The sequence below is a fragment of the Rutidosis leptorrhynchoides genome, chromosome 7 (assembly GCF_046630445.1).
Source record: "Rutidosis leptorrhynchoides isolate AG116_Rl617_1_P2 chromosome 7, CSIRO_AGI_Rlap_v1, whole genome shotgun sequence".
Classification (NCBI taxonomy): domain Eukaryota; kingdom Viridiplantae; phylum Streptophyta; class Magnoliopsida; order Asterales; family Asteraceae; genus Rutidosis; species Rutidosis leptorrhynchoides.
Window position 1 is genome coordinate 367,501,300 of NC_092339.1, and position 23,178 is coordinate 367,524,477.

Here is a 23,178-nt window from a genome sequence, read left to right on the forward strand (position 1 = left end):
TATTATGATATATAATATATCTTAGTATGATATATGTACAGGTAAATGTCGTTACAACGATAATCGTTACATATATGTCTCGTTTCGAAATCATTAAGTTAGTAGTCTTATTTTTACATATGTATTTCATTGTTAATACACTTAATAATATATTTAATTATCATTTAACATAATTAACCAAGTGTATCAATATCTTAATATGATTCATATGTACCCAGTAAGACGTTGTTATAACGATAACCGTTATATGTATCGTTTTCGAGTTTCTTAAATTAATAGTTTCATTTTTATGTATATAACTCATTGTTAAAATACCTAATGAGATACATACTTATAATAAAATCATGTTAACTATATATATAACTATATATATGTCATCGTATAGTTTTTACAAGTTTTAACGTTCGTGAATCACCGGTCAACTTGGGTGGTCAATTGTCTATATGAAACCTATTTCAATTAATCAAGTCTTAACAAGTTTGATTGCTTAACATGTTGGAAACACTTAATCATGTAAATAACAATTTCATTTAATATATATATATATAAACATGGAAAAGTTCGGGTCACTACACATCTCCCCTTGACACCAAATAAAGCCACGCATAATTTTCTCCATCTCTTTTATGACACGATCCGGTAGCAAGAGAACCGATGACCAATAAATCTGCATAGAAAACAAAACTGAGGTAATAAGTTGAACTCTACGGCAAATGAAAGGTATTTGTTCTTCCAATTGTTAGTCTTCCTTTTCATCTTGTCTAAGAGGCCTTTGCAATCCTTGTGATACAGTCTCAAAAAAATGAGAGGCACCCCTAGATAAATAACATGTAATGAACCTTCAACAAATGACATAATCGTTAGGATGGCACTTCTAAGCGGTTGTGGAACACTTGCGAAGTATGCCATACTCTTTTGAAAACTTGGCACCAACCCTGAACATTTTTTAAACTCCTCTAATGTATCGGCTATAACCTTTATTGAAACAAGATTAGCATGAGAAAAGATGAAAAGATCATCAGCGAAACAAACATTCATTATCTTTAGTTTCTCGCACTTTGGGTGATAACGGAACTCCTCATTCATCCTTATATTGCGCTGAATCAATAAGGTAAGAATCTCCATGACCATTATAAATAGATACGGCGACATCAAGTCTCCTTGTCGTAACCCATGACCATCTTTAAAATACCCATGTAAATTGCCATTAATAGATATAGAAAAGGATGTAGATGTTGAAGGTATTTCGTATGCCCGAGTGACATATTAAATTAATATGGCTGATATGTTTTGATTCAATTAATATGGCTGATATGTTTTGATTCAAGTCGGGTCATACCCACTAGCAAGCTTGCCGACACCTTAATCGTATTTTGCTCTTAACGATTGGATCGTTGATTAAATCACGCGACACTTGGAATTTAAGAAAAATGGTTTTCTAAAATAATATTACTTGATGTGTATATAAATTATGGAATAATTTATTTAATAAGAATTTAATTATTTATAGGTTAAATAATTAATAAAGTTGTGTTACATTTTATAAAATAGGTTTTATAAAATAAAGTAAACATAACATATAATATGGAATTTCATAAAATGGGTTTTATAAATAAGTATACATATTTTATAAAATGCAAGTTTATAAAATATGTTTTATGAAATGTAATTTTATAAAATCAAGTTTATAAAATGTGTAAGTTTATAAAACCATTTTATAATAATGTGAGTGGCATTGGAAGTGAAGTGAGCATGCTTTTGACTAGCCATTTGAGTGGTTAATTCCATTTTTAAGAGGCATATGTACCAAGGCATTTGCAAGACCAACACACACATGCAAAACACATCAAGTAACAAGCAAAAAAATTCTGCACTCTCCCATTTCTTGCTGATTCTGGCGGCCTTTTCTTGGCAAAAGGAGGTTCTTAAATTTATTTTTGCAAGCTCATTTAAGTGTCTAAGAAATCCTAACTAAAAGCAAGGGTGTTGGGGTTAAAAGCTTGGGATATTACAACTTGAGGCTTCATCTTTTGGAGCTCCATTCATCATCATCTTCATCACTCACTACCAAGCTTGGAATAGGTATAAACTCCTTTCTTTCTTGTAGTTTGTAAGTATGTTTCACAACTTGATCCTACTTGGGATTTAACTTTAAAAGGTTAAAGATATACAAAGTTCTAAAATGGTAATTTACATGCTTCCGCTTTATTTGATTCTTAAAATGTTTAAGTATATTATGAACTTGTTAAATCCCAACAATGGTATCTAGAGCCGAAGTTGTTGAAATATGCTTCGAGATGGTTATTAAACTCACTATATATTTTGCATTTTATGTACATGCATGAAAGTAAAATGTAAAAATTATATGTTTGGGTGGGTTCTCTTTTTTTGGCCGAATTTGGGAGACCCAAAAATGGGTTTGGATTCTTCCATTTTGGTCATGTTTGGTTGTATGATGATGTTCACAATCTAAGCCTTGACCTTGTGTTTGAATGGTTGAATATTTGGTTGATTTAATTCATTCATTTGGTATGTAATATTAATTCATTCATTTGTTTTGTAATATTTATTCATTTGGTGATGTAATTTATTTTATATTTGGTATGTAAAATAGATTATGTTGTATTTTCATTTTTTAGAAAAAATGTATTAGGATAGATTTTTTGTAAAAGATGAAGATGCAAGATGAATACAAGGAAGATACAAGATTAAGTGGGAGATTTTGAAATCTCCTACTTTGTGTTATAACCCCTTAACCGGTGGCATTTATTTTCGGCTAAACAAATGTCTACCAAATTGGCTTGATTGTGAACATATTTGTTTTGCATGCATGGTTGTTTATTGTGTTTGTATGTTTGGTTGCTACAAGTAAATCACAAGTTAACAACAAGCAAAATGACAATTTAATTGGTTAAATTAGACTTTATTAACGACATGCAAAATGACAATTTAAATGGTTAAATTAAAAATGGCTAAAAGGACATTAATAAACGGTTATTAAGAACATGATAAGGATCATATATATAAAATGGTTTATATCAAGTAATTGGCTTAATTACAAGACATGAAAATGGTTTTTCATATGTACCATACACTAAATGCATGTTGGTGTATGTCATAAAAGTTTTCTTTAAAATAGAAATAATGAAAACTTAATTAACAAGGCAAACAAGTTAAACGCCATCCTTTTGTGTGACACTTAATAATAATTAGGGAACTCATAATGGGATAAAGGTCACCTAACCGTTATGAGCAAACTAATATGATTAAGGTGAATTTTGCACACTTGTGGGATAAAGGTCACCTAACCACTTGTATGTTAAATTTACACGTTTACACAAGTAGGACGACTTGATTTGGGAATCATGAACTTAGGGTCACCGAAGCATGAGGAACAAATATGCGTTGATGGAATAAATATGCCATGCAAAAGGATTGCATGATTCCATAACTTAGAAGTTGCCAAAGGATTGCAATTGTCATATAATGACTACCTAGCTAAATCAAATGACGGGATAAAGGTCACCTAACCGAAATTTGGTTTACCGTTGGATTCTAAAATTTAATAAATATCAATTGGATTTAAAGGGTATTGATTTTAAATTAAAATTGATACTTAAACAACTTTGTTAAATTTTGTAGATGGCCGCCAATAACAACAACATTCCAAATGCACCAATCAACTTTAACAACCTATCGTTGAGGTCAATCCTCAAAAAGGAAAAACTCAACCATACGAATTTCATAGATTGGTTTCGCAATCTAAGAATTGTCCTCAAACTTAAGGATAGGGCGTATGTGTTGGAAGACCCTATTCCAGATCAACCCGACGAGGATGATACGGAATGCATCGCTTATTGGGATAAGTATTGCACCGATTCAGTGCAAGTCGCTTGCCTTATGCTTGGGACTATGATACCCGAACTCCAAAAGGACTTCAAGCATCATAGTGCATATGACATGATCACACAATTGAAGAAGATGTTCCTTCAACAAGCTCATATCGAGCGCTTCGAAACGGTTCGAGCGCTTCATGCATGTCGGATGGACGACACCCAATCCGTTTCATCTTATGTCCTTAAGATGAAAAGCCTAATTGATCGAGCGAACCGTCTAAATTGCAACGTGTCTAATGAATTAGCCACAGACCTTATCCTTAATTCTTTGTCAAAAAGGATTGACACATTCGTATTGAATTACAATATGAATGGTTGGGATAAGAGCATTGGCGAATTACATGCCATGCTTAAGGCGGCCGAAGCAAGCATGGGTAAAAGGGCTTCACCCGTGTTTATGATCAATGAAGGCGGGTCCAAAAACAATAACACTTCTAAGCCAAAGGTGGCTAAGAGGAAAGGACCCGCCTATCAAGGCAAGGGCAAGGGAAAGGGGAAGATGGTTACCCCAACCAATAATAACAAGAAGCAAAAGGTTGCTGGTAAAGCAAACCCCAAAGAAGATCCGTGCTTTGGCTGCGGTGAGATGGGTCACTGAAAACGCAACTGCCCGATCTATCTAAAGGAGTTGAAAGAAAAGAGGGATGCAGGGAAACCCTCAGGTAATGTATATATGGTATACGTTGAGCTTAGTATTACTTCTTCTAATACATGGGTATTAGACACAGGATGTGCAACTCATATTTGCAATTCTTTGCAGGTGTTCAAAAGAAGTAATCAAGATGCGGGAACAACAAGTCTCTTCATGGGAAATGGAGCAAGGGTTCAAGTGAAAGCTCAAGGAGACTTTGTTTTGAAGCTTCCAAGTGGTTTGGAGCTTATTTTGAAAAATATTTTGTATGCACCCGATTTATCTCGAAACATTATTTCTGTATCCCGTTTGAAACAATATGGTTTTAATCTTAATTTCATTAATGATGATATCCATGTTTATTTAGATAATGTGTTCTATTTTAAGGCTTCACCTTTGAATGGTATTTATGAATTGGTTTATGACGACACATCTGTAACATCCCGTTTTCCCGTGCTTACTTAAAGGTACAAACTTAATTATTAGCACAATTATAACTTGTTCGTTTATGTGATTAAATGAGCCAAAGTGTTAGTTTATGAGTTAGTGCATGTATGTGTGTGTATATATATATATGTATATGTATATATATTTGAGAATGCGTGCGTGAGCGTGTATATTGATGTGTCGCGATGGCGTTGAGTCGTGTGAGACTTAAGGTTAAAACTTAGTCGTGAATAGGAAGAGCAAATGAGGTGGGCTAGTTGTTGGAACCTTGGTTTGTGTTAAATGGTCGAAGTGACCAGGATCAGGCTAATGCCGCGCCGCGCCGCGACGAATTGGGCCGCGACGCGACAAGCAAAGCAAACCTGGATTAGAGATTGGGTTAAGAAGGGTCCATTTTCCCTTTATGTGTCGCGCCGCGACGATTATGGCCGCGCCGCTACAGTTCTGCAGTTCTGATTCCGGTTTTAGCTTAAATTGAATGACTTTAAGGGACAAAATGGTAATTTGACATGTAAATCTGATGGGAGCATTAACTCTCCACCACACATCCATTTATTTCATTTCCTTTTTCCATTTTCTTTCCAATTTCTCTCCCAAAACACAAAACCCACTTAGTTTAATCTTGAAATTTGGAGTTGGAGATTTGTGAATCAAACCTAGGAGCGATATTTAAAGTTGTTCTCCTTGTTACTAGCTACAAGAAGATAGTCTTGGTAAGTTCTAACCTTGTGTTTTAAGTTTTAATTGGTTAATGGCTAGGGTTTGGGTTACTAGAGATTTGTATGACCCGTTTGAGGGTAAAATGGGTGAGTTGGGTTATGTTGTTGTAATGGAACCCTAATAGCCACTATTTATGGTTTTGGCCTTGTGATTTGAGGTCGTAAGTGTAAATTAGTGTTGTTAGTCACTAATGCACTTTAAGAATTATGAAAGAAGTGTTAATGGGTAAGTTTGACATGATTGTGGGTTTAAGTGATATAAAACGGGTCAAAATGTACTAGTTGACCTAATTAGATGAAATGGGTATGGATTACCCTAAGTTTTGTGTTAATTGAAGTTAATAGACTTTACTTCACTAGTCTTAGTGATTAAAGTCGAGTCTTGGCCATTTATGGGCGGTAGTTAGTAGTTGAGTCATTTAATGCAAATTAGGTCATTAAATGCTCAAGTGGGAATATTGTGGTTAATCCCAGTAGTTGTGAAATTGAATGTGCACTTAATGATTTAGGTACATTGCATTGAAGCTCGGAAGTGCTAAATCATCATCCTTGTGACAAGGTGAGTGGAATAATTATACGTTCATGTATATGGCGCGTTTATTTGTGAATGTTATGGTATGAACTGTAGAGACCCGTCCTAATCCATCCGGACGAAGTCCATATCGATTACAAACGATTCATAACAGTTGATTACATCGCGAGGTAATTGACCTCTATATGATAAATTTTACAAACATTGCATTCGTTTTTAAAAGACAAACTTTCGTTACATCGACAGTTGACAGGCATGTAAAGCATTTCATAATATATCCAAATGTAATTGACTTAATAATAATCTTGATGAACTCAACGACTCGAATGCAACATCTTTTGAAATATGTCATGAATGACTCCAAGTAATATCTCTAATATGAGCAAATGCACAGCGGAAGATTTCTTTCGTACCTGAGAATAAACATGCTTTAAAGTGTCAACCAAAAGGTTGGTGAGTTCATTATTTATCATAAAGAATCATTTCATAATTTTAATAGACCACAAGATTTCATACTTCCATTTCTCATAATCATACGTCCCATGCATAGAGACAAAAATATCATTCATATGGATTGAACACCTGGTAACCGACATTCACAATATGCATATAAGAATATCCCCATCATTCCGGGATCCTCCTTCGGACATGATATAAATTTCGAAGTACTAAAGCATCCGGTACTTTGGATGGGGCTTGTTGGGCCCGATAGATCTATCTTTAGAGTTCGCGTCAATTAGGGTGTCTGTTCCCTAATTCTTAGATTACCAGACTTAATAAAAAGGGGCATATTCAGTTTCGATCATTCAACCATAGAACGTAATTTCGATTACTTGTGTCTATTTCGTAAAATAGTTATAAAAGTTGCGCATGTATTCTCAGCCCAAAAATATAAAGGGTAAAAAGGTAAATGAAACTCACGCATATAAATATTGTAAAACAGTTAATAAAGCATTTGCATGTATTCTCAGCCCAAAAACGTAAAGAGTAAAAGGGAGCAAATGAAACTCACAATACTGTATTTTGTAGTAAAAATACATATGACGACATTGAACAATGCAGGGTTGGCCTCGGATTCACGAACCTATATCAAGTATTAACACATTATAGTATAAATCAATTAAGTTTATATATTTGTTATGTATTAATTATTCTTATAATATATTATGATACTTATTTGATATTTAATTAATGTTATATCAATAATATTAGTTGAAACATAATTTTATGTAATATTAGTATATTTTATGTAATAATATATTTACATATATATCTTTTGTTTTGTAAAATTAATAATTGTAGAAATACCTAAGGATAATAATAATAATATTAATAATAATAATAATTTTTAAAAGTATAAAACTACCTTAGGAGTCAGTTTTAAAAAAATTGCACCAAGCCGGGCTCAAACCCGAGACCTCTCGCTTAATCCCAACATCCTAAACCACTCCTCCAAATCTGTTTTTCTGTTATAACTTCTAACCCATATGTAATTAACTAGTTCCTTTCTGTTTCCATTCTTCTTCCTCTTCATTAATTTTAATCGAAATCTTTTTACAGTTTAATCATGATCATAATCCATGATCATTTATCCGATTATTTCCATGATATATTACCATCATTATAACTTTATTTCATCACTAATCATTATCTAAAATCATAATTACCTTCATCACTTCTTAACATCAAAATTATCACTATAGTTTGAAACAAGTGTGTGTGTGTGACATCGAGCTAGAAAGTTGGTTTTGCAACCGTGGCCCAATATTACCTTCAGAAAGTTATCGGCCCAGGTACATGGCTGCTCAATAATAGCTCGTTTACAGCCCAAATTGTTATCAATATCATCTATCTCCATATACCTCATCATTCTACCGTTTCACCTCAATCTCAACAGAACGAATAAATTTCGCGGTCAAAAAGAAAAAATGTGTTCATGGTTCAAAAGAAAATATGGTGGCCCAAGTTGTATTATGATTTTTAAATTGAACGCTAGCTGGAATTCGTTTGGCAAAAAAACACACGTCACTTACATTATCTTCTCTTTTCTAAATCAAGTGGGGTTGCTTGGTTGAGATTGTTGACCATTAATTTAAAAGAAGCACACCAAATCATTATCTTAATCATACCTAATCCTCACTCTCCGTTCTTTATGTATCACACTATTTTACTTTATGTATCACACTATTTTAATCAACAAGTGGGGGAGGATGATTAGTAATTTTCGGCAAAGAAAGAGAAGTAGTAGAAGTCTTTTATAGTGGCAATCACTTTCAAGATATAATATCATTGATTATCAAATTGTAGTAAAAATACTTGAAAGACAAAACAAAGTTTGAGATGGTTTGTTCAAAACAAAAATATATGTGATTGAGCGTTACGATTTACGAAACAGGAGAAGGAAGTAAAACTACGCAGCAGTAACTAAGAGAAGAGAAAAGAAGAAGAAGAAGATAAAATAAGGAAGGTGGCGGTTATGGAGGTTGTTCAATGCAAGATTGTGATCGTGGATGTTTAGGTGTCGATCAAAACAAACAGAAGCGTACCGGAATAGAGACAATTCAAATATGGTTGCAGCAGAAAAACAATAGAAATTTTGATGATGGCTCGAGGTCATGGCGATTCATAGTTGTTCTAAGATGATCAAGCTAGGTGGTTTCATGTGTAAGTGAATGTGTATAATATATAGATATAGAATATGATAGATGAAATTATTAGTGGGTTTTAGTATGATTGAATAATATGGTGACGGTTTGAGAATGATTACAACATAAATATAAATTTACTCGAGCAAGGTGGTGCGGTGGGTTAATGTTGGTTGTTGGGTGTTTGTTGAAGAAAATGAAACGATTGAGATGGCACAAGTAACTCAAGAGACGATAAATTTATTTTTGTATCTCTTTTCTATCAGTATATTTAATTATATAAAGCATGATAAAGCAGATTCATACCCTTTAGATGATATAGATGGCTAACAAAATCTTGGATTATTCTTTTGATTGAATTATGATTTGTACGAATATTGAAAATCAAATACAGTGTGATAGTTACAGAAACATATTGGTGGATAGTATTGGTGGTCGACATCATCTTGGAGGAAGGACAGGGAATGAAGAAAAGAAGAAAGAAGGAAAAATAAATAAATGTAAAGTTGATTTGGATGTGCAACTGATTTTGTAATCTGTCTGTTGGATCTTTATATTGAATTGTAGTAGATAGTGATGGAATATATATTGAGAATGATTTGTAACAAGTTAAACCGCATATTTAACTATTTTTCATTTTAGATATTAGTATAATATATATAAGTATAATAATAATAATAATAATACTATTTAATAATAATTATTTTAATAAGAATAATACTGATAATATTACTAGTTAATAAAAATACTAATAATAACAAAAATAATAGTCAAAATAATACCAATAATAAAAATGATATCAATGATATTTAATGATAATAATAATTAATAATCTATTTAACTCCTAACTAGTTTATAACCTCAACCATTCTTATTATAACATTTATTTTTAAAATCTTAATTTTGATAACCCTAATATTTATTAGGAGTTTATTAATTATAATTATAACATTAATAATAATAATAGTAATATTGATAATACAAATATTGATATTAGTAGTAATAATCATAATGAAGGTAATAATTATGTTATTACAATATTATATTTTATCTTGTAATTATTTACATATGAGTAATTATTTTAATGTCCTACATATAATACTTATAACTTATTACAATATTCACATAATAATTATGTATAGAAATTATATCTAATTATTCATATATATATATATATATATATATATATATATATATATATATATATATATATATATATTTATTTATTTATTTATTTATTTATTTATTTACAGATAGTTGTTCGTGAATCGTCGAGAATGGTCGAAGTTAAATGAATGCAAGAAAATAGTTCAAAAATTTTGAGACTCAGGATAACAGACTTTGCTTATCATGTCGTAAAGATATAAAGATTAAGTTTAAATTTGGTCGGAAATTCCCGGGTCATCACAGTACCTACCCGTTAAAGAAATTTCGTCCCGAAATTTGAGTGAGGTGGTCATGGCTAACAATAAAAATATTTTCATGACGAATATGAGTTGATAAATAGAGTTTTATCGTCATTGAGTAATATGGATAAAACAATTCGTTTAGGTGAAGTGTACGAGTGAAGCTATCACAAAATAGTGAAATGAGAAAGGCAAGTTTCATCATAACTTTTGACTAGTCATGGTTGAATTTCAGAATTTAAGGGATTCAAAAGAAAATCTTAGAAATCAATAAGATCTGATTCTTCGAGGTTTAAGGAAATTAGGATCTCTTTAATTAAATGCGATGATCTATTTCGATTGCCCTGTTGGATATTTTTTACTATATATCCACCCTCTTTGTTTTCTTATTTCCACAGCTCCCAACTTCTGTTCTTCCTCCCTCAATTCATACTTTAAAACATTCGTCAATATGCTTCATCCGGTTCTGATTCTTTATATACTCTTAACTTTCATATCTGTTATTCTTCTTTTTCATCTACCACCGGAGAATTTTATTTACTTTTACTATTACCTTGGGGTTATAGTATTTTTAATTCTCCCGTGCCTTTACGTTGTAATACGTATTGATATGCACGGTTTGTAATTTATGTGTTGTTGTCGAGCTTTATATTTTCTTTATATTCAAGAGTTCCATACTTTCGTCTCCTCTTCCCGACTTCAAGTCAAGCGAATAATGGTCCGGAATTCGTAGATATGGATTTTGAAATGAACATAGTTAATGTTCTAGAAGGAAATCGTAATGGCACGATCTTGATTTTTTAAATTACTAGAATATCTGAAAAGATATAACTATTAACAATATATGTTCTTGATATACTTGGAGATTAGGTAGAATGTAAGAGTCGTGTAACATGGCACATGATGACGTTATGATCTGTGAATCATCACGTTCCATTAGAAACTCAGCATGACTCACTGTAATATAATCACGTTGATCAAGTGTCATTATATTATACTAACTCATGCTTCAGTTCCCAACACTACTTCAATAACATTCATAATTTAAACTCGAATTTTAAAGAAATTTAGAAACTAAAGTAGTTTCCTTTATAATGTAATATAGATAGCACGAAAAGATAAATAATTTCGGACGAGAATATTTATGAAAATATCCTCAGAAATATCGAAAATATTTATGATGATATTTTGGAATTTCTAAGTTCGATGATTGATGAAGAAAGATTTTCCGCAAGATTTTAACATGAGTACGGAGCTAGATATTAGTTGAAGGTTTCATTGGATCTAGAATTTCCTGGTTTCTTTGAATATATTGTATGGTCCTTATATTTGGCCTTGGTCTCCTTCATGGTTTGCTCAATCTGTTTTTCAGTACCAAATTTTCTATCGAGCGTTCCTAACACTCCTTTATTTATCATCAACTTTTGGCCGTTTAGACCATCTACAATTTTTCTGTTTCCTCTGCATTTAATGCTACGGTATCTGAATCATCGGTTATCAATTCGAGGTGGTTTCAGGAGAATTGTGTTTTTAGATGATTAAACGCTGATGGTAATATGGTGGAATATAAAAGGTTCTCCGGTAACGATGATGAAGGGCAACTTATATATCAGAGTTATAATATGATTTGTTCGAATGAAAAGTCGAAGTTGATTTGCTGAAGCTGTGACAAAATTGGCTACTTTGAAAAGGGTTTGCAAAGTGATTTTTTGGTAATAACATCGCCAAAGGAGCTAGCGCAGATACGTGTTAAACGTTTTCTCAAGTTCCGAGTGTTTTCAGGTGTATGACTATATGCATCAATCTTTTCTCCCGTAGATGAAATGCGGTTGGTTCATCCTCTCGATTGAGGTGTTTTCAAGAATTACGAAAGGTTTGAACGCAGATTGGAATCGTCAAGATACAAATGAGATTTAAGATGAAATCAAGTGGCAAACTTGAAGAATTGTTTAGTTTCATATGTTATAATTAATATAATAAATCATTTTAATTGTCCATTGTTGTTAGTCCTTAGTTGATTAGTCCACAGTTAGCTAGGAACAGTTAGCTAGGATTTTGTTAGCGTGGATTCTTAACAAAATTTCTCATAGTTAATTTGTTTGTTTCTAACAAATTTTATTCCGTCAAATGTTTTCTTCATTATGCCACTTGTTGGATTCTGATAGATCAAAATCCAAATATGAAATTTGAATGGAAATGGTTATTCTGTGGTGAACGGATTCGTATATCGATAGATGTAGGTAGGATGGTAATTGACCGTTGAATCAGATTCGAAGACTGTACAATGTAACTTATTAATGTGAAATCTTAAATATTTCTCGAGTATTACCTACCCGTTAAAATATTTTTACCATTAACAGTTTGTACGAAAGAATTTTTAATCACAATCTTTATGAAAATATATTTACATATATATTTTCTTCAGATGTAATTATAGATTTAATGAGTCAATGTGATATTAAACTCATTAGATTTACGATTAGAACTATGATACATAATCTCTAAAACATTAGAGTTTACATAATCGTCATGTCGAACGAAGATAAATGATGTAGAATCAGGTACATTAGAGTTTACTAAAGCATCCGGTACTTTGGATGGGGTTTGTTAGGCCCAATAGATCTATCTTTAGGATTCGCGTCAATTAGGGTGTCTGTTCCCTAATTCTTAGATTACCAGACTTAATAAAGAGGGGCATATTCGATTTTGATAATTCAACCATAGAATGTAGTTTCACGTACTTGTGTCTATTTTGTAAATCATTTATAAACCTGCATGTATTCTCATCCCAAAAATATTAGATTTTAAAAGTGGGACTATAACTCACTTTCACAGATTTTTACTTCGTCGAGAAATAAGACTTGGCCACTGTTGATTCACGAACCTATAACAATATATACATATATATTAAAGTATGTTCAAAATATATTTACAACACTTTTAATATATTTTGATGTTTTAAGTTTATTAAGTCAGCTGTCCTCGTTAGTAACCTACAACTAGTTGTCCACAGTTAGATGTACAGAAATAAATCGATAAATATTATCTTGAATCAATCCACGACCCAGTGTATACGTATCTCAGTATTGATCACAACTCAAACTATATATATTTTGGAATCAACCTCAACCCTGTATAGCTAACTCCAACATTCACATATAGTGTCTATGGTTGTTCCGAAATATATATAGATGTGTCAACATGATAGGTCGAAACATTGTATACGTGTCTATGGCATCTCAATATTACATAATATATAATACAAGTTGATTAAGTTATGGTTGGAATAGATTTGTTACCAATTTTCACGTAGCTAAAATGAGAAAAATTATCCAATCTTGTTTTACCCATAACTTCTTCATTTTAAATCCGTTTTGAGTGAATCAAATTGCTATGGTTTCATATTGAACTCTATTTTATGGATATAAACAGAAAAAGTATAGGTTTATAGTCGGAAGAATAAGTTACAAGTCATTTTTGTAAAGGTAGTCATTTCAGTCGAAAGAACGACGTCTAGATGACCATTTTAGAAAACATACTTCCACTTTGAGTTTAACCATAATTTTTGGATATAGTTTCATGTTCATAATAAAAATCATTTTCTCATAATAACAACTTTTAAATCAAAGTTTATCATAGTTTTTAATTAACTAACCCAAAACAGCCCGCGGTGTTACTACGACGGCGTAAATCCGGTTTTACGGTGTTTTTCGTGTTTCCAGGTTTTAAATCATTAAGTTAGCATATCATATAGATATAGAACATGTGTTTAGTTAATTTTAAAAGTCAAGTTAGAAGGATTAACTTTTGTTTGCGAACAAGTTTAGAATTAACTAAACTATGTTCTAGTGATTACGAGTTTAAACCTTCGAATAAGATAGTTTTATATATATGAATCGAATGATGTTATGAACATCATTACTACCTCAAGTTTAGTAGGTAAACCTACTAGAAGTGACAAGAAATGATCTAGCTTCAAAGGATCTTGGATGGCTTGAAAGTTCTTGAAGTAGGATCATGACACAAAAACAAGTTCAAGTAAGATTTTTACTCGAATTAAGATAGTTTATAGTTATAGAAATTGAATCAAAGTTTGAATATGAATATTACCTTGAATAAGAAAGATAACCTACTGTATATAACAAAGGTTTCTTGATCTTAGATGATTACTTGGAATGGATTAGAAAGCTTGGAAGTAAATTAGTAAACTTGAAGGGGTTTTTGAAGTGTTCTTGAAGTGTTCTTCCTATGATGATTATAGCTTGATTCTTGAAGTGATTTTTGATGAAGATGATGATTAACTACTGGAAAAATACGTTCATAATAGTGCGGGTGTGTTGAGAGAGAATTAGAAAGAGAATTGGAAGTGAAATGGAGTGAATGATGAGTGGTAATTGGTGAGTGGTGAGTGGGGTTAAAAAGAGTTCTAGTTAGTTGACTAGCTCATGGTAGAAGTTAAAATTGATTAGTCATACATGACATAATCAAGAATGGAATCCCATGCTAGTTCCTATTGGTATATACCCATAGTAACTACGTTTTGAAGCTGTGTATAATACGGGTAAGAATACGACTAGAATTCTTGATGAAAGAAAAGAATGGGAAAGTAACTGTAACCATTTGTTAAGTATGAGTGTTTTGATATATGTCTTAAAGTCTTCCAAAAGTATTTTAATACATCTAAATACACTACATGTATATACATTTTAACTGAGTCGTTAAGTCATCGTTAGTCGTTACATGTAAGTGTTGTTTTGAAACCTTTAAGTTAACGATCTCAATTAATGTTGTTAACCCATTGTTTATTATATCTAATGAGATGTTAAATTATTATATTATCATAATATTATGATATATTAATATATCTTAATATGATATATATACATTTAAATGTCGTTACAACGATAATCGTTACATATATGTCTCGTTTCGAAATCCTTAAGTTAGTAGTCTTGTTTATATGTATATAACTCATTGTTAATATACTTATGGAGATACTTACTTATCATAATCTCATGTTAACCATATGTATATCCATATATATATCGTCATGTCGTTTTTACAAGTTTTAACGTTCGTGAATCGCCGGTCAACTTGGGTGGTCAATTGTCTATATGAAACATATTTCAATTAATCAAGTCTTAACAAGTTTGATTGCTTAACATGTTGGAAAAATTTAATCATGTAAATATCAATCTCAATTAATATATATAAACATGGAAAAGTTCGGGTCACTACAGTACCTACCCGTTAAATAAATTTCGTCCCGAAATTTTAAGCTGTTGAAGGTGTTGACGAATCTTCTGGAAATAGATGTGGGTATTTCTTCTTCATCTGATCTTCACGCTCCCAGGTGAACTCGGGTCCTCTACGAGCATTCCATCGAACCTTAACAATTGGTATCTTGTTTTGCTTAAGTCTTTTAACCTCATGATCCATTATTTCGACGGGTTCTTCGATGAATTGAAGTTTTTCGTTGATTTGGATTTCATCTAACGGAATAGTGAGATCTTCTTTAGCAAAACATTTCTTCAAATTAGAGACGTAGAAAGTGTTATGTACAGCCGCGAGTTGTTGAGGTAACTCAAGTCGGTAAGCTACTGGTCCGACACGATCAATAATCTTGAATGGTCCAATATACCTTGGATTTAATTTCCCTCGTTTACCAAATCGAACAACGCCTTTCCAAGGTGCAACTTTAAGCATGACCATCTCTCCAATTTCAAATTCTATATCTTTTCTTTTAATGTCAGCGTAGCTCTTTTGTCGACTTTGGGCGGTTTTCAACCGTTGTTGAATTTGGATGATCTTCTCAGTAGTTTCTTGTATAATCTTCGGACCCGTAATCTGTCTATCCCCCACTTCACTCCAACAAATCAGAGACCTGCACTTTCTACTATAAAGTGCTTCAAACGGCGCCATCTCAATGCTTGAATGGTAGCTGTTGTTGTAGGAAAATTCTGCTAACGGTAGATGTCGATCCCAACTGTTTCCGAAATCAATAACACATGCTCGTAGCATGTCTTCAAGCGTTTGTATCATCCTTTCGCTCTGCCCATCAATTTGTGGATGATAGGCAGTACTCATGTCTAGACGAGTTCCTAATGCTTGCTGTAATGTCTGCCAGAATCTTGAAATAAATCTACCATCCCTATCAGAGATAATAGAGATTGGTATTCCATGTCTGGAGACGACTTCCTTCAAATACAGTCGTGCTAACTTCTCCATCTTGTCATCTTCTCTTATTGGCAGGAAGTGTGCTAATTTGGTGAGACGATCAACTATTACCCAAATAGTATCAAAACCACTTGCAGTCCTTGGCAATTTAGTGATGAAATCCATGGTAATGTTTTCCCATTTCCATTCCGGGATTTCGGGTTGTTGAAGTGGACCTGATGGTTTCTGATGCTCAGCTTTGACCTTAGAACACGTCAAACATTCTCCTACGTATTTAGTAACATCGGCTTTCATACCCGGCCACCAAAAATGTTTCTTGAGATCCTTGTACATCTTCCCCGTTCCAGGATGTATTGAGTATCTGGTTTTATGAGCTTCTCTAAGTACCATTTCTCTCATATCTCCAAATTTTGGTACCCAAATCCTTTCAGCCCTATACCGGGTTCCGTCTTCCCGAATATTAAGATGCTGCTCCGATCCTTTGGGTATTTCATCCTTTAAATTTCCTTCTTTTAAAACTCCTTGTTGCGCCTCCTTTATTTGAGTAGTAAGGTTATTATGAATCATTATATTCATAGATTTTACTCGAATGGGTTCTCTGTCCTTCCTGCTCAAGGCATCGGCTACCACATTTGCCTTCCCCGGGTGGTAACGAATCTCAAAGTCGTAATCATTCAACAATTCAATCCACCTACGCTGCCTCATATTCAGTTGTTTCTGATTAAATATGTGTTGAAGACTTTTGTGGTCGGTATATATAATACTTTTGACCCCATATAAGTAGTGCCTCCAAGTCTTTAATGCAAAAACAACCGCGCCTAATTCCAAATCATGCGTCGTATAATTTTGCTCGTGAATCTTCAATTGTCTAGACGCATAAGCAATCACCTTCGTTCATTGCATTAATACACAATCGAGACCTTGCTTTGATGCGTCACAATAAATCACAAAATCATCATTCCCTTCAGGCAATGACAATATAGGTGCCGTAGTTAGCTTTTTCTTCAATAACTGAAAAGCTTTCTCTTGTTCATCCTTCCATTCAAATTTCTTCCCTTTATGCGTTAATGCAGTCAAGGGTTTTGCTATTCTGAAAAAGTCTTGGATGAACCTTCTGTAGTAACCAACTAGTCCTAAAAACTGGCGTATGTGTTTCGGAGTTTTCGGGGTTTTCCACTTTTCAACAGTTTCTATCTTTGCCGGATCCACCTTAATACCTTTTTTGTTCACTATGTGACCGAGGAATTGAACTTCTTCCAACCAAAATGCACACTTTGAAAATTTAGCGTACAATTCTTCCTTCCTCAATACTTCTAACACCTTTCTCAAATGTTCACCGTGTTCTTGGTCATTCTTTGAGTAAATAAGTATGTCATCAATGAAAACAATGACAAACTTATCAAGGTATGGTCCACACACTCGGTTCATAAGGTCCATGAACACAGCTGGTGCATTAGTTAAACCAAATGGCATGACCATAAACTCGCAATGACCGTAACGTATTCTGAAAGCAGTCTTTGGAATATCATATTCTTTCACCCGCATTTGATGATACCCGGAACGTAAGTCAATCTTTGAATAAACATACGAGCCTTGTAGTTGATCAAATAAGTCGTCGATTCTCGGTAGTGGGTAGCGGTTCTTGATGGTAAGTTTGTTCAACTCTCGGTAGTCGATACACAACCTGAATGTACCATCTTTCTTCTTGACAAACAAAACAGGAGCTCCCCACGGTGATGTGCTTGGTCGAATGAAACCACGCTCTAAAAGTTCTTGTAATTAGCTTTGCAGTTCTTTCATCTCGCTGGGTGCGAGTCTGTAAGGAGCACGAGCTATTGGTACAGCTCCTGGTACAAGATCTATTTGAAATTCAACGGATCGATGTGGGGGTAATCCCGGTAATTCTTTCGGAAATACATCGGGAAATTCTTTTGCAATGGGAACATCATTGATGCTCTTTTCTTCAGTTTGTACTTTCTCGACGTGTGCTAGAACAGCATAGCAACCTTTTCTTATTAGTTTTTGTGCCTTCAAATTACTAATAAGATGTAGCTTCGTGTTGCCCTTTTCTCTGTACACCATTAAGGGTTTTCCTTTTTCTCGTATAATGCGAATTGCATTTTTATAACAAACGATCTCTGCTTTCACTTCTTTCAACCAGTCCATACCGATTATCACATCAAAACTCCCTAACTCTACTGGTATCAAATCAATCTTAAATGTTTCGCTAACCAGTTTAATTTCTCGATTTCGACATATATTATCTGCTGAAATTAATTTACCATTTGCTAATTCGAGTAAAAATTTACTATCCAAAGGCGTCAATGGACAACTTAATTTAGCACAAAAATCTCTACTCATATAGCTTCTATCCGCACCCGAATCAAATAAAACGTAAGCAGATTTATTGTCAATAAGAAACGTACCCGTAACAAGCTCCGGGTCTTCTTGTGCCTCTGCCGCATTAATATTGAAAACTCTTCCGCGGCCTTGTCCATTCGTGTTCTCCTGGTTCGGGCAATTTCTAATAATGTGGCCCGGTTTTCCACATTTATAACAAACTACATTGACATAACTTGCTCCGACACTACTTGCTCCGCCATTACTCGTTCCGACACCATTTGTTCCTTTCGTTCTATTAACCCCTGGTCCGTAGACCTCACACTTCGCCACGCTATGACCATTTCTTTTACACTTGTTGCAAAATTTGGTGCAGAACCCCGAGTGATACTTTTCACACCTTTGGCATAGCTGCTTCTGATTGTTGTTGTTGTTGCGATTATTATTGTTGTTGGGATGATTGTTGTAGTTGCTGTTGTTGTTGTTATTGTTGTTGTTGGGCCGTTTGTTGTAGTTGCGATTGATGTTGCGATTGTTGGGATAATTGTTGCGATTATTGTTGTAATTGCTGTTGTTGTTGTATTGGTGATTCTTATCACCGTTTTCCTCCCACTTTCTTTTGATTTGCTTCACATTGGCCTCTTCAGCAGTATGTTCTTTAATTCTTTCTTCAATCTGGTTCACTAGTTTGTGAGCCATTCTACATGCCTGTTGTATGGAGGCGGGCTCGTGTGAACTTATATCTTCTTGGATTCTTTCCGGTAATCCTTTCACAAACGCGTCGATCTTCTCTTCCTCATCTTCGAATGCTCCCGGACACAATAGGCACAATTCTGTGAATCATCTTTCGTACGTGGTAATATCAAATCCTTGGGTTCGTAACCCTCTAAGTTCTGTCTTGAGCTTATTGACCTCAGTTCTGGGACGGTACTTCTCGTTCATCAAGTGCTTGAATGCTGACCACGGTAGTGCATACGCATCGTCTTGTCCCACTTGCTCTAGATAGGTATTCCACCATGTTAACGCAGAACCTGTGAAGGTATGCGTAGCGTACTTTACTTTGTCCTCTTCAGTACACTTACTTATGGCAAACACCGATTCGACCTTCTCGGTCCACCGTTTCAATCCGATCGGTCCTTCGGTTCTATCAAATTCCAAAGGTTTGCAGGCAGTGAATTCTTTGTAGGTGCATCCTACACGATTTCCTGTACTGCTAGATCCAAGGTTATTGTTGGTATGTAGCGCAGCCTGTACTGCGGCTATGTTTGAAGCTAGAAAAGTACGGAATTCCTCTTCATTCATATTCACGGTGTGTCGAGTAGTCGGTGCCATTTCCTTCAAAATAGTCAAATGGAACAAGTTAATCATACAGAATATTAAGAGTAGTTAATAGTATTTCGTAGCATAATATGAACTCATTTATAAAAGCTTTTTCTTCATATTAGCGTTTTATAAGTTTAAATTTGGGTAGTACCTACCCGTTAAGTTCATACTTAGTAGCTAATATACAATTCAACTACTACAATTCTATATGAAAAACTGATTATAATAATATTTTGCGTTCAAACTTTTATACAATATTTCACAAACTTACAATACCGCTTATTTTACATAAAGCATGAAATATAGCACACAATAACTTTGATACAAGATAGTTGTGAAGATAATTCTAGTTAGTACACAAGTCGTTCAGCAAAGGCAATAAAGACACGTAATTCATACGTCCAGAAACAAGTCATGCATTCTGGTTTTACTAGGACTACTTCCCATCCTTGGTCTTGTGGAACATAACCGTTATGGCCGTTGATAAGACAGTGTGTTGTAACGTCGTCAAAGGGATGAGGGTTACGTAATGTCCAACAGTCCCGTAACAATCTAAAAACCTCATTTCTTACCCCAATTACCGACTCCGTCACTTGTGGGAACGTTTTGTTTAATAGTTGTAGGCCGATGTTCTTATTCTCACTTTGGTGAGAAGCGAACATTACTAATCCGTAAGCATAACATGCTTCTTTATGTTGCATGTTAGCCGCTTTTTCTAAATCACGAAGTCCAATATTCGGATATATTGAGTCAAAATAATTTCTTAACCCATTGCGTAAAATAGCATTTGGGTTCCCCGCAATATATGCGTCAAAGTAAACACATCGTAACTTATGGATTTCCCAATGTGATACCCCCATCTTTCGAACGAAAGCCTTTTATAAACCAAGGCATTCTTGGAACGTTCTTCGAATGTCTTACAAACTGATCTCGCCTTAAATAGTTGTGCCGAAGAATTCTGACCAACTCTAGACAAGATTTCATCAATCATGTCTCCGGGTAGGTCTCTTAAAATATTGGGTTGTCTATCCATTTTGTGTTTTTATACTGTAAAATAGACAAGAGTTAGATTCATAAAAAAAAATACTTATTAATACAAGCAATTTTTACATATATCATAAAGCATAAGCACACTATATTACATATATTACACCACACGAATACAACTATCTTATTCCGACTCGCTTGTTTCTTCTTCTTCGGTTTTGGTTCATTTTGCCAAGTTTCTAGGGATATATGATGTTCCCCTAATACGAGCCTTCGTTTTCCACATTGGTTTAGAAAAACCTGGTGGTTTAGAGGTTCCCGGGTCATTGTTACAACTTAAGGACTTCGGGGGTTGACGATACATATAAAGTTCATCGGGGTTGGAATTAGATTTCTCTATTTTTATGCCCTTTCCCTTATTATTTTCTTTTGCCTTTTTAAATTCAGTTGGGGTAATTTCTATAACATCATCGGAATTCTCGTCAGAATCCGATTCATCGGAGAATTGGTAATCCTCCCAATATTTTGCTTCCTTAGCGGAAACACCATTGACCATAATTAACCTTGGTCGGTTGGTTGAGAATTTTCTTTTACTCAACCGTTTTATTATTTTCCCCACCGGTTCTATTTCTTCATCCGGTTCCGATTCTTCTTCCGGTTCCGATTCTTCTTCTGGTTCCAACTCTTCTTCCGGTTCCTCTTCGGGAACTTGTGAATCAGTCCACGAATCATTCCAATTTACATTTGACTCTTCATTATTATTAGGTGAGTCAATGGGACTTGTTCTAGAGGTAGACATCTATCACATAATATCAAACGCGTTAAGAGATTAATATATCACATAATATTCACATGTTAAAAATATATAGTTTCCAACAAAATTTGTTAAGCAATCATTTTTCAAGTAAACACGGTCGAAGTCCAGACTCACTAATGCATCCTAACAAACTCGATAAGACACACTAATGCAAAATTCTGGTTCTCTAAGACCAACGCTCGGATACCAACTGAAATGTCCCGTTCTTATTGATTAAAAACGTTCCATATTAATTGATTTCGTTGCGAGGTTTTGACCTCTATATGAGACGTTTTTCAAAGACTGCATTCATTTTTAAAACAAACCATAACCTTTATTTCATAAATAAAGGTTTAAAAAGCTTTACGTAGATTATCAAATAATGATAATCTAAAATATCCTGTTTACACACGACCATTACATAATGGTTTACAATACAAATATGTTACATCGAAATCAGTTTCTTGAATGCAGTTTTTACACAATATCATACAAACATGGACTCCAAATCTTGTCCTTATTTTAGTATGCAACAGCGGAAGCTCTTAATATTCTCCTGAGAATAAACATGCTTTAAACGTCAACAAAAATGTTGGTGAGTTATAGGTTTAACCTATATATATCAAATCGTAACAATAGACCACAAGGTTTCATATTTCAATACACATCCCATACATAGAGATAAAAATTATTCATATGGTGAACACCTGGTAACCTACATTAACAAGATGCATATATAAGAATATCCCCATCATTCCGGGACACCCTTCGGATATGATATAAATTTCAAAGTACTAAAGCATCCGGTACTTTGGATGGGGTTTGTTAGGCCCAATAGATCTATCTTTAGGATTCGCGTCAATTAGGGTGTCTGTTCCCTAATTCTTAGATTACCAGACTTAATAAAGAGGGGCATATTCGATTTCGATAATTCAACCATAGAATGTAGTTTCACGTACTTGTGTCTATTTTGTAAATCATTTATAAACCTGCATGTATTCTCATCCCAAAAATATTAGATTTTAAAAGTGGGACTATAACTCACTTTCACAGATTTTTACTTCGTCGAGAAGTAAGACTTGGCCACTGTTGATTCACGAACCTATAACAATATATACATATATATTAAAGTATGTTCAAAATATATTTACAACACTTTTAATATATTTTGATGTTTTAAGTTTATTAAGTCAGCTGTCCTCGTTAGTAACCTACAACTAGTTGTCCACAGTTAGATGTACAGAAATAAATAGATAAATATTATCTTGAATCAATCCAC

The 23,178-nt window shown here is 33.7% G+C and overlaps 1 protein-coding gene across 1 annotated transcript in view; it reads right to left on the bottom strand.

Moving 5' to 3' along the window:
• Positions 1-1,151: 1,151 nt before the first annotated feature.
• LOC139860495 (uncharacterized) overlaps positions 1,152-23,178 on the bottom strand; it is a 105,358-nt gene continuing 83,331 nt past the window's right edge. The window contains exon 6 of the mRNA XM_071849251.1: positions 1,152-1,181. Coding sequence (XP_071705352.1) covers positions 1,152-1,181 — 30 coding nt within the window. The remainder of the gene's footprint in view (positions 1,182-23,178) is intronic.